Raw genomic sequence first — 13,328 nt, forward strand, 5'->3', positions numbered from 1 at the left:
GACCACACACAGCTCTTAAGTAGCCTTGTGGCCTTTTCAACTCAAAGACAATGGCTTGTTTCATTGGACTTGTCCTCCCTAAACTAGACTTTCCAGATTACTCTATTGCTGCTGGAAGTTACTTTTTGTGGGGAGGGGATACTGTTCTGAAAGTCTATCTTCTCTCTGACTCCAGTGCTATCTCTTCCTGCTTGTATCTTCCTCTAAACTCCATTTGTTTTCCTCCTTTCATTTTTAAATCAAAGTAAAAAAACTGATGAGGATATGTGGTTTATAATACTGTTAATAATGGTTTTCCATGCTATGGAAAAACACATTTCTGGTCTTCTACTTCACAGGTGTCTTTTAGGACTTAAATTACTACCTGTATATTCAAATCTCCTAATTTTACTTCACAATATAGATTTTAGTCATTCAGCTGGAATTATTCTGGATTCAGGCATACTGTGATTTCTAGCAAGGAAGACTTATAGTATAGAAAGTGGTAACATGGTCTTTATGTGATCTAAAAAAGAGCTCCACTGAATTTTATTTTTACCTAAAAAGACTCATTTTCTTTCATAAACAAACATCTCTAAAAACAAACATCTCTTCTTGACCACTAAATTCTACCAAATGCCAAAACTTTTACATTGATCTTCCGAGTTTAAAAATTCAGAAATCTCAGGCCAGAGCGATGGCACAGTGATAGGGCATTTACCTTGCATACGGCTGATCCAGGACAGACTGCACTTTGATCCCCTGGCACCCCATATGGTCCCCCAAGCCAGGAACAATTTCTGAGTGTATAGCCAGGAGTAACCTCTGAGTGTCACTGGGTGTCCCCCCAAATTCAGAAATCTCCTTTCTTCTTTACCTACCAAGTTCAACCAGTCACGAAGTTTTGAGATTGGCTGCTTTGTATCCTGTTTGCATTATCTCATATTAACCTTATCCACTCAAGTTTCTCTGCAAGCCACACTTCCTACAAATGTCATCATGTAGCTTTAAAATTGGGTTTCCTTATCATCAGCTCATCAGCTTTTAGGCTAACCCTCCTAAAGCACAATTAAATAACCCTCTTATTTGACAATCTTGTCAAATATAAATCCCTGTTCTTTCCTTTGAAAACCTTTATAATTTATTCCCAACTCTGCTTAACACTTTCCTCTTTTATTTTATCAGTCTCAGAAAGGGTGTGCCAATCTGTGGAAGGAAGTACACATGACTGGTCTTACTGTGGAAAGAAGCATTTATGATTGAACTGAGAGGCTGTTGTTAAGTGGAATATGTTATCATGATTATTTTACCCTGTGCTTCCACTCATTTTATATATTATATTGAGAAAAGTGGGCACCAACAATATATCATTTACTTTCTCCTTTCTACCCCAGCAGATGTAAATACTGAGTGTATAACCTGATCTTTCAGGCTTCCCTGTGCACCAGGAAAGTTTCCACCTCTATTTCTATGTTACAAGCCAAGTTTGGGGGTTTCTTTTCTTTCCCTGTATTCTCAAATCCATCCAGCCACCAATGCCTTCTCGAACCTTCTGTGATCCATTTTGACAAAAAAGATTGTATCACCCTGGACAGAGCAGAAGTCTTCCACACACCAAAAAAATACCACCGGGAGAATAAATGATCCTGAGCAAAGTCTAGAGCTGATCCCATGACAGTATACTCCAAGGACGGAGAAACCCCATATTTCTTAGGCCAAGTGAATTCCTTTTCGAATGACCCCAATATTTACTGTGCCAGGGCAGGAGGGGAAAAAACAAAAATACAAAAACCACAAAACCTTGGTTATTTTATATATATATATTTTTTTTTTCCCTTCATTTATTATTGTTATTATTATTTTTATTTACCTATCTATTTTGGTCGATTTCTCTGTTTGGGTGTGACTACTGAAATCGAGGTCCCCAATTATACTTATTTTTTTCTCTTCTTTTCTCTTCTTTCGTTATGTTCTATTCCATGTTTCTTATTTCAAGACCATGGCGTGTTTTTGGTTTGTTTGTTTGTTTTTGTTTGTTTTTTTGTTTTGTTTTGTTTTTCGTCTGTTTTTTTTTTTGTGGTGCTTATCGATATAGCTGGAGTCCTCACTGGATAATTGACACTTTTTTGGTACTGGTGGAGTGTTTCACCTTCTTTTTCTCCTTCATCTCCCAAATCGATGATGAGAGCCTCTAGAAGGATTCCATCCATTTTTGGAGTATTAGACTCTTACCCCAGTTTATTTATCTTCTCTTTTTCAGGCAAAATCATGCAACTTGAACTAGCTAGTCCTGCCTACAGTTAGAGGGGGAGATAAGGGAGGCATCAAGACCAAACAGGTGCAAGACTACTAAGTAGTAGGTTGGATACAGAGGGGACCACATATTCTAGCCGCCCTGGGGGTGAGGGAAGAGGAAATGGGAGGTAGGACAAAAACGGAGGTGTAGGGAGGACAATTTGGTGATGGGAATCCCCCCTGATTTTATGTAAATATGTACCTAAAATGTTATTGTCAACAATATGTAAGACACTATGATCAAAATAAAAATTATATTTAAAAAAAAAAAGTATAGCACCAAACTAAAAAGTTCCATAATTAGTGGGGAAAGAAGGAGAAAATGACAAAATAACTGGACTAATTTAAAAAATCAATGAATAAAAAATTAAAAACATGGGTCACTCAGCAGAAAGTTGGCCATCTTGGAAGAAGAGAGTGGACTTACCTTGCTGAAGCTTGCTAGTTGCCTCCATCACCCAGAACCACCATTTTCCTGATGGCCCTGCCTCATCACTGGTCCTCTATAATTTCTTGCAGAGATACTAATCTGACCACACTTCAGATATGCCAGTTTTGGGGCTGATATCACCAGGGCTTTTTGGAGTAAGTAAGTGTGGACACTCTCATCCCAAATTTTCCTTCTAGGAGGCCTGGCAGCTGGGTACATACCCCTAAAAGTTGTAGTATCAGTAATAATACTTTTAATTTTTGGACACTTTCTTTTTTTTTTTTTTTTTTTTTTTTTTTGGTTTTTGGGCCACACCCGGTAACGCTCAGGGGTTACTCCTGGCTATGTGCTCAGAAGTTGCTCCTGGCTTGGGGGACCATATGGGACGCCGGGGGGATCGAACCGCGGTCCATCCAAGGCTAGCGCAGGCAAGGCAGGCACCTTACCTTTAGCGCCACCGCCCGGCCCCAATTTTTGGACACTTTCATTTCTTTGATGCTGTCATCCCTAGGAATTCGCCAATTTAACAGAATGTACAGCTAACGACAAGAGCTTCCTAAACCTTCTGCCATTGTTTTAATGACTTCATTGGAGATAAAATAATTTTTACAAACTTGCTGCTGTATTTTTCCTTTCTCTCTTATTTTATTTCTTTTCTTCTCTTCCATTTTGTTTTTTATTTTCATTTCTAATTTGTTCATAATTTGCTTTAACTTATCTGGAAACAAGTGTATTATGATTAACTCTCAACTCTGTGATGCATTTTCTTTAAATAAATTCATTAAAAACAATAACAACGATCATGGGGACAGAGAGATAGTACAGTGAGCTGGGTATTTGCCTTGCATGTGACAGATCCAGGTTCAATCTCTAGCCCCCAAACACCACCTGGAGCAATTTCTGAGTTCAGAGCTAGGAGTAACCATTGAACATTTCTGGTGTGGGCCAAGAACAAAACAAAAGGAAAACCATACATGTAGCTCTCATGTATTTATTCTGCTGTTCACTCTGTCTTAATAGACTTTATTCTGCACAGCTTATACTAAGAATATTCAATAATTGCAGGACTGCAGAGCTAATTCAAAGAACTGAGCATATATGCCTTTTACATGGATGGCCTGGATTTGATCTTCAGCACTGCAAGACCCCCAAGCACTCCCATGAGTGATCCTCCAGCACAGAGCTAAGAGTACTCCTGGGGAGACCCAATAGTCAAAAAAATCCCAACAAATTTGTATTTAAGAAGGATATTAATTGGGATTGCCATTTAAATTAAATATTCAAATTATGGCGTCAACAACACTAAAATCATGATACCCAAATTTTAACAATGGACTTAAAAAGATACCTGTTATGATGGCCAGCTGTGTGGTGGTGGTGGTGTGTGTGTGTGTGTGTGTGTGTTTGTGTCTGTATGTGTCTGTGTGTGTAGGGGGGTCGGGAATGGGATCAATTCTGCGAACATTGGTGGAGGGCGGTTGATACCAGTAGTAAAATTGGTGCTGAAACATTGTATGTCTAAAACTTGACTATGAATAACTTAATCACAATACTTTAAATAAAAATATATTTAATAAAATATTTTATTAAAAGTTTTCATGTGTTTATTTATTAATTAAAATTTTGTCCATATGCTAAAAGCTTGCCTTCTTATGTTTTAAAAAATGGACTACTAAAATTCAATTTACATACAATCCTCTGAAGACTGCAGCTATGGTTTAGCTCCCAGATTTCACTTATCAGAGATGGAAATGATCCACATACAAAGGTAATAAGAAATGCCATCTACTCACACCTGTTCCTTTACCTGGAAGTGGGATACTTACCATAACAAGAGTCTGTGACTGAACAGGAGGCAGCAAAATCTATCTGTAGAAAGGAATCCTCGTTCACAGCAATGTCTGTGGTGACTACGTAACGGGTACTGGCCTTTTCAATGAAGACTAAGGCATCACCAGTAGAACCACACACAGGCATTTTAGTGCCTCCAGGATGAAGCAGCCACTTTCTACTATCCAGAGTTGTGAAATCATCCTCCAAGACTGTATTGCCAGAAATATTCCCTCCAATAAGAATCTGAAAATTAGGGGGAAAAGATGCTTAAATTTTCAGTTTGATTTTTAAGATAGAAGCAAATCCCATCATTTGTTTGTTTTTATTGATCAGACTGCTAAAAACTAGCATCCAGCAAGCATAATGTGAGGGGCCCTTTCAGAATGCTTTTTGTTGATGTGGTCTGTTTGCCCATTTGGCAAGAAACTATAGAAAACAAATCAAAGGATTGAAAAAACTATTCACAGCCTTCATGGGCCAAATTGTGCCTTTAGAAACTGCAAGAACTCTAGCTGTGAAGGCAAAACTTGGCTTCCATGTAACTATTTTCCATGTAACATTCTATATAAGGATGATTGTACCCTAAGGCATCTTGGTCCCTATTCTTCACATGGATGCTGCTGTTTATTAAAGGGTTGAGTTCTAATTGATACACATTTGATTATGAATGGAGATCCTTTGGAACTGTCCATACGAATATTAGGAAGATTTATTTATGTTTTCTTCAAAGTCAAGGAAAGAGGATTTGGGAACTACAGCATGTGGCACCAATGCTAATTTTCACATTTTCTTTTTTTAGAGATTTATAAACTCATATTATGCTTGATTAAGTTCCTCTATCCATATGGCAGAATCTTTGATGAGCAGGATTTGGACCTTCTGTTTTGTCTATTTTTTGTTTGTTTGTTTGGTTTTGGGTCATACCCGGCAGCGCTCAGGCAGGCTCTATGCTCAGAAATTGCTCCTGGCAGGCTTGGGGGACCATATGGGATGCCGGGATTCAAACTGCCATCCTTCTGCATGCAAGGCAAATGCCTTACTTCCATGCTATCTCTCTGGCCCTTGTTGTGTGTATTTTTATAGATGCAAGCAACTAAAGAAATATCGAGGAGTTGATCTAATCTATCTTCATTCCTATGGGCAAGTCATTCAACTGTCAGTCCTGGCATCCTCTCTTGGTGTGGAGGTTAGACTAAATACTATCTAAGACAACATTAATTCAAGAAAAAGAAAGAAATAAAGCTAGAAAGAAAGAAGGAAAGAAAGAGATAAAAAAGAAGTGAATGGCAAAAGGACTGACCTGATCGATAACCCACGGACTATAGAAGTGTCCATTTTCAGATGGCTGCCACCAGCGGAGGCGAGTAGAAGGAGAGCGAGCTTTCAAGGGTATTTCCAGAGCAATATACCTGCCCACATTGCTGGAGTTGCTGAAAAGGAACTCTTGAACAAGACTCCATGAGAGGCCTCCATTGAGGGAATACTGGAGAAGCACAGGCTGGCTCCTGGGGTCTGGAACACCTTTCCCACATCCCAGTCTCATGAAAAACTGCACAAATCTGTCAGGAGTACAATTGGCTGTAGACTTTTATTTCCAAGAGAAATTCAGAGCATTGACAAAAGAAAGCAGGTGGGGTCATACCAGGGCTATCTTTAATAATTATGAGGACTTATTACACATTCCAAACAGTATGACTTTTCTTTTTGTGTGTGAAAAATAGTGAGTAGGGGGCCAGACAGGTAGCACATAGCTGGGCATTTGCCTTGCACGTGGCTGATTGGTGGTGGGAATGTTGCACTGGTGAAGAGGGGTAATCATGCAACTATAATAATGTTTGTAATCACGGTGTTTAAATAAAGATAATTAAATGAAAAAAATTTCTTTTTTGTTCGTTTGTTTGGTTTTGGGCCACACCCGGTGATGCTCAGGGGTTACTCCTGGCTATGCACTCAGAAATCACTCCTGGCTTTGGGGACCTTATAGGATTCTGGGGGATCAAACCACAGTCCTTCCTAGGTCAGCCGCATGCAAGGCAAACAAATGCCCTACTGCTGCACCATTGCTCCGGTCTCAATAAATAAAATTCTTTAAAAAAAAAAGAAAAAAGTGAGATATGAAGTCTGAAAAATATCAATTCTACGGCCATGCTTCTAATCTGCACCCCTCCACAGAGGGGAGTCTGAGGGAGTTGAGCTCTCTGGTGATTTTGAAAGATGGGAGGGACAGCAGAAGCTGTCCAAGTTTGGAAGTGAACACTGTCATGGTATTAGTGATACCAGAAGAGTGTAATTCATGTACTTTGTGATGTTTCTTGACAAATTTATTCCTACTCAAGTTTTTACCAGTAGTTTCTTAGATTGAATTTATTACTGGTTTGAGGTGACATTTATAATTTGCTAGTTGTAGCCTCTCTTTTTGACAGGGCAGGCATCCTTTGGAGGAGATACATCAAGCCAGGGCTCTTTTGCTGCCTTTTGTGCCAGGAGCAGGGGTGGATGAGTGTGGGTGGTGGTTGTGGCGGGTCAAGCTGACTCTGACTGTTGCTGGTTTAGGATGGATGATAATGGCAATCGAGAATGGTGGCGGTCAGCCCATGGCAACTTTCCCAGTTGGCAGGGAGGTGGACATAGTGGCAGAAACCAGCTGGGGTGGCCATGAAAATTAGCTCACATGTTATTTTTGGCAGGCAAGCTGCTGGTCCTTGGTCTGGCTGCCATGCTTGCTGGCAATACAGAATAAATTTCACAGCAAACCAACACTCATACCCAATACTATATGCAGCCAAACATACAGGGCTTATAACAAAAGTTATCAATACCATATTAGAATCAAGCATTTTTATAGGTTCCTCTTTCCCCACTTATTAATCAGGCATTCACTTATCTCATAACCCTGAGAAAATTGGTACTTTGTACAGAGTATTTTGAGGTCAATATATGCAAATCCTACACAGCAGGCTACTGGGATGAGATAAATAATGGAGCTTTTAACATTGGATTATTTAAAAAAAGATACATAGTGCCTAGTGAGGTTTATTTCTATAAAAGAATAATCATTTATAGAAAAATAGTATTTTGTCTCCTTGTATTGAGAAAATGTTCAATCAATTTAATATAGATAAACCATGTCAGAATTTTTTTGGAAAAATAAAACTAACAGATTCTAAGTTAAAAAATTTAGCTGTTAATAAAAATCTGAAATAAAGACTATTCAATTAAATCCTGCACATCAATGCAGGGCCGATGTTTAAAAAAACTCACAAAATTTCTATAATTAAATTTATTATCTCACAAATGAAATATTTTCTGTGAGTCACAGTCAAATTTATATTTACAAATAAAAGATTTTAAAGAGGAAAATATGATGAATGGTATTTTGAGTATGTTAAGATGTACCATATCCTGCAGTGTTTTATAAAACGAAAACAATGACTTCTCTGTTTATTTAAAAAAATAGGTCAGGGTTCAAATTTTATATATGTTAAATTCTATTTTTTATTTTTCTGGTTAAGTTTTTGGCTCATCAAGTGATCAAGAGATACACATCCTGACAGGACATAATCCTCTGAGCCAGTTTAAAATGTCTGTTTCTTAGTGTGCTCAATTTAGAAAATTACTGCTTAGATTGTATGAGAAATTCATTAGAAAAAATGCTTATAAGAATAGAACTATGCTTCACATGCTTTTAACTTACATGGCTAATGGATATAAGATTAATTGTGAATAATATGAGGATATACTGAATTTTAATTAAGCTTTTTACTAAGCATGGAAAGTAAATACTTTCCTCATAGTTCAGGTGCCAAAAATACTGTTCTACTGGAGATGGATAAAGAGGATAAAGATGGATAAACATTATTTTCTTGAAGTTAAAGTGAGTAATTTCCTAGTTACCAGGTATCTAATAAAATGCCAGGTATCAACTGTCATCTGATCAGTTGTGTTTCACTTCTGATCTAGTTATTGCACAAATCTCATTTTCATAATGGAAATTATGTAAATTGTGTCTTATTGGAATGTCTTTGACAAGAAAGAATCTTAGCATTTCCAATAGAAAGGCTTATCCCTGAGATTTCTCTACCCTTTTTTCTAATTCAACTCTATTTTGCTACTGCACAATTCAAAGTGTTCTTTTCTACTGCATTTACAAATTATTAACTTATTAAACAGCCATTAAAATAGTATAGAAACTAGCAAAATATTAAGAATAGAAATACTATATGGCCCAGAAGTCCCAAAGTTTGTCTGCAGAATAGGAAAACAATAATTAAACAAGCCATATGCAAAAATTAGGAAAGCCTAAACTTCTGTTGCCAGATAAATGAATAAAGATGATATAATTTATATACACAGTATACTACCCAGTCATAAAAAGAGATGAAATCTTACCATTTGCAACATGAATTAATCCAGAGGATATTATATTAAATGAAATAACTTGGAAATGATTCTAAAATGATTTAACCAAATGAATTCACTTATATTTAATAAAGAAACAAACTAACATGAATGAACAAAACAAAACCCTTAAAGTACAAGAAAAATTAAAGCTACCTCAGGAATAGGTATACTGAGTAAAATGAATTAGTTGGTGATGGATGCAAACAAGTCTTTTATGTCAAAAATAATACAGTAAATACAGATATTAATTTATAACACTGTCTACTTGAAACCTATATAATATTATATCATAATATAATAATATGAGTCAATGTTACTTCAACAAGAAGGAAGAAAGATATAAAGAAAGATCAGGCAAGAAGGAAGGGGAGAAAAAGAATGAAAAGAAAGAAGAAAATAAGAAAGGAAGAAAAGAGAGAAAATAAAAAACAAAGAAAAGGAAAAAAGCGATAGAAGAGGAAAGAAGAAAAATAGGAAAGAAGAAATGAAGGTTTGCATTACAATGAATATAGGACAGATATTTTTTGAATTAAGTTTTGGGGTAGGTACATATCCAGAAACAGGATTGCTAGGTCATATAGAGTCTCAATTCCCAGTTTTTTAAAGAAGTGTTCTTACAGTTTTCTAAAAGGCTTAAACCCTGAGATATTGATGAAAAAAAGTGGACTGCTGTCGTTTGGTACACCAATATTAAACTTATTGTAAGTCACAGTGACTAAAATAAAATAAGAAAGAAGGAAGAAAAGAAAGAAAATATTACCTAGCATGTGATAAATCGAGATCTCGTGTCATCAACATGCGCAAGCCATCTTCATTGAAAAAGAGGTTGTTTCCACTGGAAAGGATTCCACATTTCCTAGAGGGCTTCCCACCACTCATTAATAAAAATCTATCAGATTCTAGCTGACCTGAAAAAAAGTAGAAAAACTATGATCAAGAATACAGTCATATATATTTTCAAAAAAGGAACATAAGTGTGCTTTATAGTTCTTAAATGTAAATAATAAATATTAAAGTCAGAGTTTTGATGTAAGAGATCTCTTCAACATTTTACTGTGTCTGAACTGTTCACCTTTAGCTATACAAGTCAATGATCCACATGAAAGAATAAGGGGAACTTCTTTTTTCCTCTGGGTCAATCAGATGGGCCCCTCCGTTCTGCTCCATTACAATCCATGGGTTTCTTCAATGTATCTGTGCCATTCTGATTATTTAAGGAAGATTATTTTTAACCAAACTATCCTAACATAGTTATTAGATTCAGGTTCCTCTTATAAGAATGATTTTCCTGGATTTTATCAGAGAGCACATACAGTGAATAGAAAATTAGCTGTAAAATTTTTTGATCATTGCACCTGGAGCATATTGAGTAGGATATTTGTCTTATATGCTTCCACCCTGCGCTCAATCCTTGCATCCAATATGATCTTCTTCTTGTTCTTTCTATACAAGAAGATTTAGACATTTCATATAATTATTATTATTCAAAAATTACACAAACAGAAAGTAGCAAAATCAGGTTTAGATTTTAAAAATTATGACATTGTTTGCTCTTACTGATCATGTTTTCAAAATGAAGGTATATAAAAGTCAGATCTCAGTGAAAAGTTGCATGGCTCCAATTGTAATGGTAAATAATGAAATGATAAAGTAGGATTTAATTGATTCAGCCTATATTGCAAATTGAATTGAACATCTATGTTCTTTCAAAAAGCTACATCAGATTTTATGAGAAAGTATTACCTTCGAAATCATCCTTGAGAAAATCAGGATTTTTGGTGCTTATCTTACAGGTTGGACCTGAATATCCTGGATCACATATACACCTGGTTCCATTGATACAGCTTCCATGTCCATTACACATTTCTTCACATTGGGGACCAATATAGACATTATCAATAGCCCATGTTACTGGTTGAGAACCAACAGGGTAAAACCCTTGGTACCATCTGAAACGCACAGATCTGGAAAAGAGGTGCAAATATTTCAAAAGTTAATCAACCAATCAACCTATTTTCAAAGGAACCACATAATGAGCAATGGGAAATCTACATCACATTGAAGAAGTAGAAAACACAATTCACCATTTCAGGAACACACAGTCCATTCCTCATCCAGTATTTTGCCTTAAAATTCCAGGCCATTGCCAATAAGGTTCCTGCTATTTGTATATCCTTCCAAATTTCATCACAGTGTCAATAATTTATCTTCACTCCTTTATCTACTCAATATTAACTTCACTGGTGAATTACCTATCATCTCAACTATCTATTTTGCCATCTAACCTATTACAAGGTTTTAATAATTGAAGTATAATTTATAGGACAAAATTAATATATTTAAAAGAATATAGTTCAGTGACATTTAGTACTTTCACTATTATCTCTATCTACTTTCAAGACATTTTCATCACTCCAGAAAGAAAATATGTACTAATTAATTTTCTCTATCACCACCTTTGGCAACCACTATAATCTTCTTTATATCGCTATAAATTTGCCTGTTTTTGATATTTCATAAAAGAACCATTTTTTATGTGATCTATAGATCTGCCTTTGTTTATTCAGTAGAAAGTTACCATGGTTAATCTATATTGTAGCGGTGTTAGAATTTTATTCTTTTCATGGCTGAATAATATTTCATTGTATAAAAATAGCAACTTTATCCATTTGTCAATATGCTTTCTTCTACTTTTATAAGTCAATGCAAATATTGCTACAGTGAGTATGCTTAAGTATTTGATTGACTACATGTTTCCAAATCTTTTGGGTAGGATAGTAGTAGAGTTTTTGAACATTATAGTAAACAATTAGATCTTGATCTCTCTTGTATATTTCTTATGAAGTTCCATGATTATAGTCATGTATTTGGGGTTATTTAAAGTATATCTATTTCCCCTACTGACAAGGTGCTTCCAGATGCCAATAACTTACATTTTGTTCTATCCTTTCATGGTGTCCAATTCACTGCTTTCATATACAAGAGGTCTCAATAAATGCTTCTTATTTATAATTGTTTTGTGTACAGCTTTAAGAGCCAAACTAAGGTATTTGGGATTTTATCCTAGTGGCATACCTTTAATAATTTTAATAGATCAAAATCTTCAGTTTTATTTATAAGTGAATTTCTTATAATATAACCACTGATATATTAGATCCTTGGAAATAATCTAGTATTTTGGTAGCATTACAGACATATTTACTATATTTTATTATGTACACATATAGAGAGCTGGCCTGAAGACTTAATTTTATTCTGCAAATCTGCAGTTTTCAATTATCATAGATACTAAATTCAGAATAGGTTTTTTTTTTTTGTGTGTGTGTGTGTGTGTGTGGTTTTTGGGTCACATCCGGCAGTGCTCACGGGTTATTCCTGGCTCCATGCTCAGATATTGCTCCTGGCAGGCACGGGGGACCATATGGGACGCCGGGATTCGAACCGATGACCTTCTGCATGAAAGACAAACGCCTTACCTCCATGCTATCTCTCCAGCCCCTCAGAATAGTTTTACTTGTAAAACAGAAGTTATATAAGGATTGAAACTGAAATAGGTTTTTATAGTTTACTTTTTGGGGTGCCACATCCAGCAGTGTTCAAAGCTTAATCCAGGCTCTGCATTCAGTGAGCACTCCTGGTGGGGCTTGGGGCACCATATGGGTGCCAGGGAACAAATCCTGGTCTTGCCATATGCAAGGCATATGCTATACATACTGTACTATCTCTGCAGCCCTAGATTTAAAGTTTAGTAGACAGTGAATCAGATGGTATCAAATTCACAAATAATTTAAATTATAATATCATTATTTATATCAGAACTCCAACTATGTCAATCTGCCCCCAAAATGCCAGTTCAAAATTGAATTACATTTTCAAATACTTATCAGAGTTTAGTTTTGGCAAGAAGCACTTTCTACTGTGAACTTTCAGACTGCTGAGCTGAGGGAAATGTCTGGCATTTTCCTTTGAACAACAGTCTACAAGGAGTTTCTAAACTTATTTATTCAAATGTTCTGAATACAAATGAGCCACCTTGGTTGGATATTTATTATTGCTCACCTGCTTTGACACAGAAACTGCAATCACTATGATAAATGGGTGATGGGTTTGGTTTCACTGTGTTTACCTTTTGCTAAAATCTTATTTTCAAAATTTCTCAACACCATCCTCCCCTGGAGAGTGTCAGTGTTTGTTTTTTCCAGTCAGTGTATTTAAAAGGAACTGGTTTTTTAAACATAAACTTAAAATTTCAAGCACATATAGTGCTTTCATTAAATAGGGGTTTTCACTGACTTGTTATAAAACTGCATAAAGCAAAACGCAATTAGGAAATTTGGAGCAAAAGAGAAATTAGGCAAAAAGGACACAAAGGTGATGGACATAAAATTAG

The 13,328-nt window shown here is 36.0% G+C and overlaps 1 protein-coding gene across 1 annotated transcript in view; it reads right to left on the reverse strand.

Annotated features, from left to right (window-relative positions):
- RELN (reelin) overlaps positions 1-13,328 on the reverse strand; it is a 548,597-nt gene that overhangs the window by 65,978 nt on the left and 469,291 nt on the right. The window contains exons 42-45 of the mRNA XM_049783824.1: positions 10,682-10,902; positions 9,699-9,846; positions 5,838-6,096; positions 4,531-4,780 (exon numbers count right to left, since the gene is read on the reverse strand). Coding sequence (XP_049639781.1) covers positions 4,531-4,780; positions 5,838-6,096; positions 9,699-9,846; positions 10,682-10,902 — 878 coding nt within the window. The remainder of the gene's footprint in view (positions 1-4,530; positions 4,781-5,837; positions 6,097-9,698; positions 9,847-10,681; positions 10,903-13,328) is intronic.

The sequence above is a fragment of the Suncus etruscus genome, chromosome 1 (genome assembly GCF_024139225.1).
Source record: "Suncus etruscus isolate mSunEtr1 chromosome 1, mSunEtr1.pri.cur, whole genome shotgun sequence".
Taxonomy (NCBI): Eukaryota; Metazoa; Chordata; class Mammalia; order Eulipotyphla; family Soricidae; genus Suncus; species Suncus etruscus.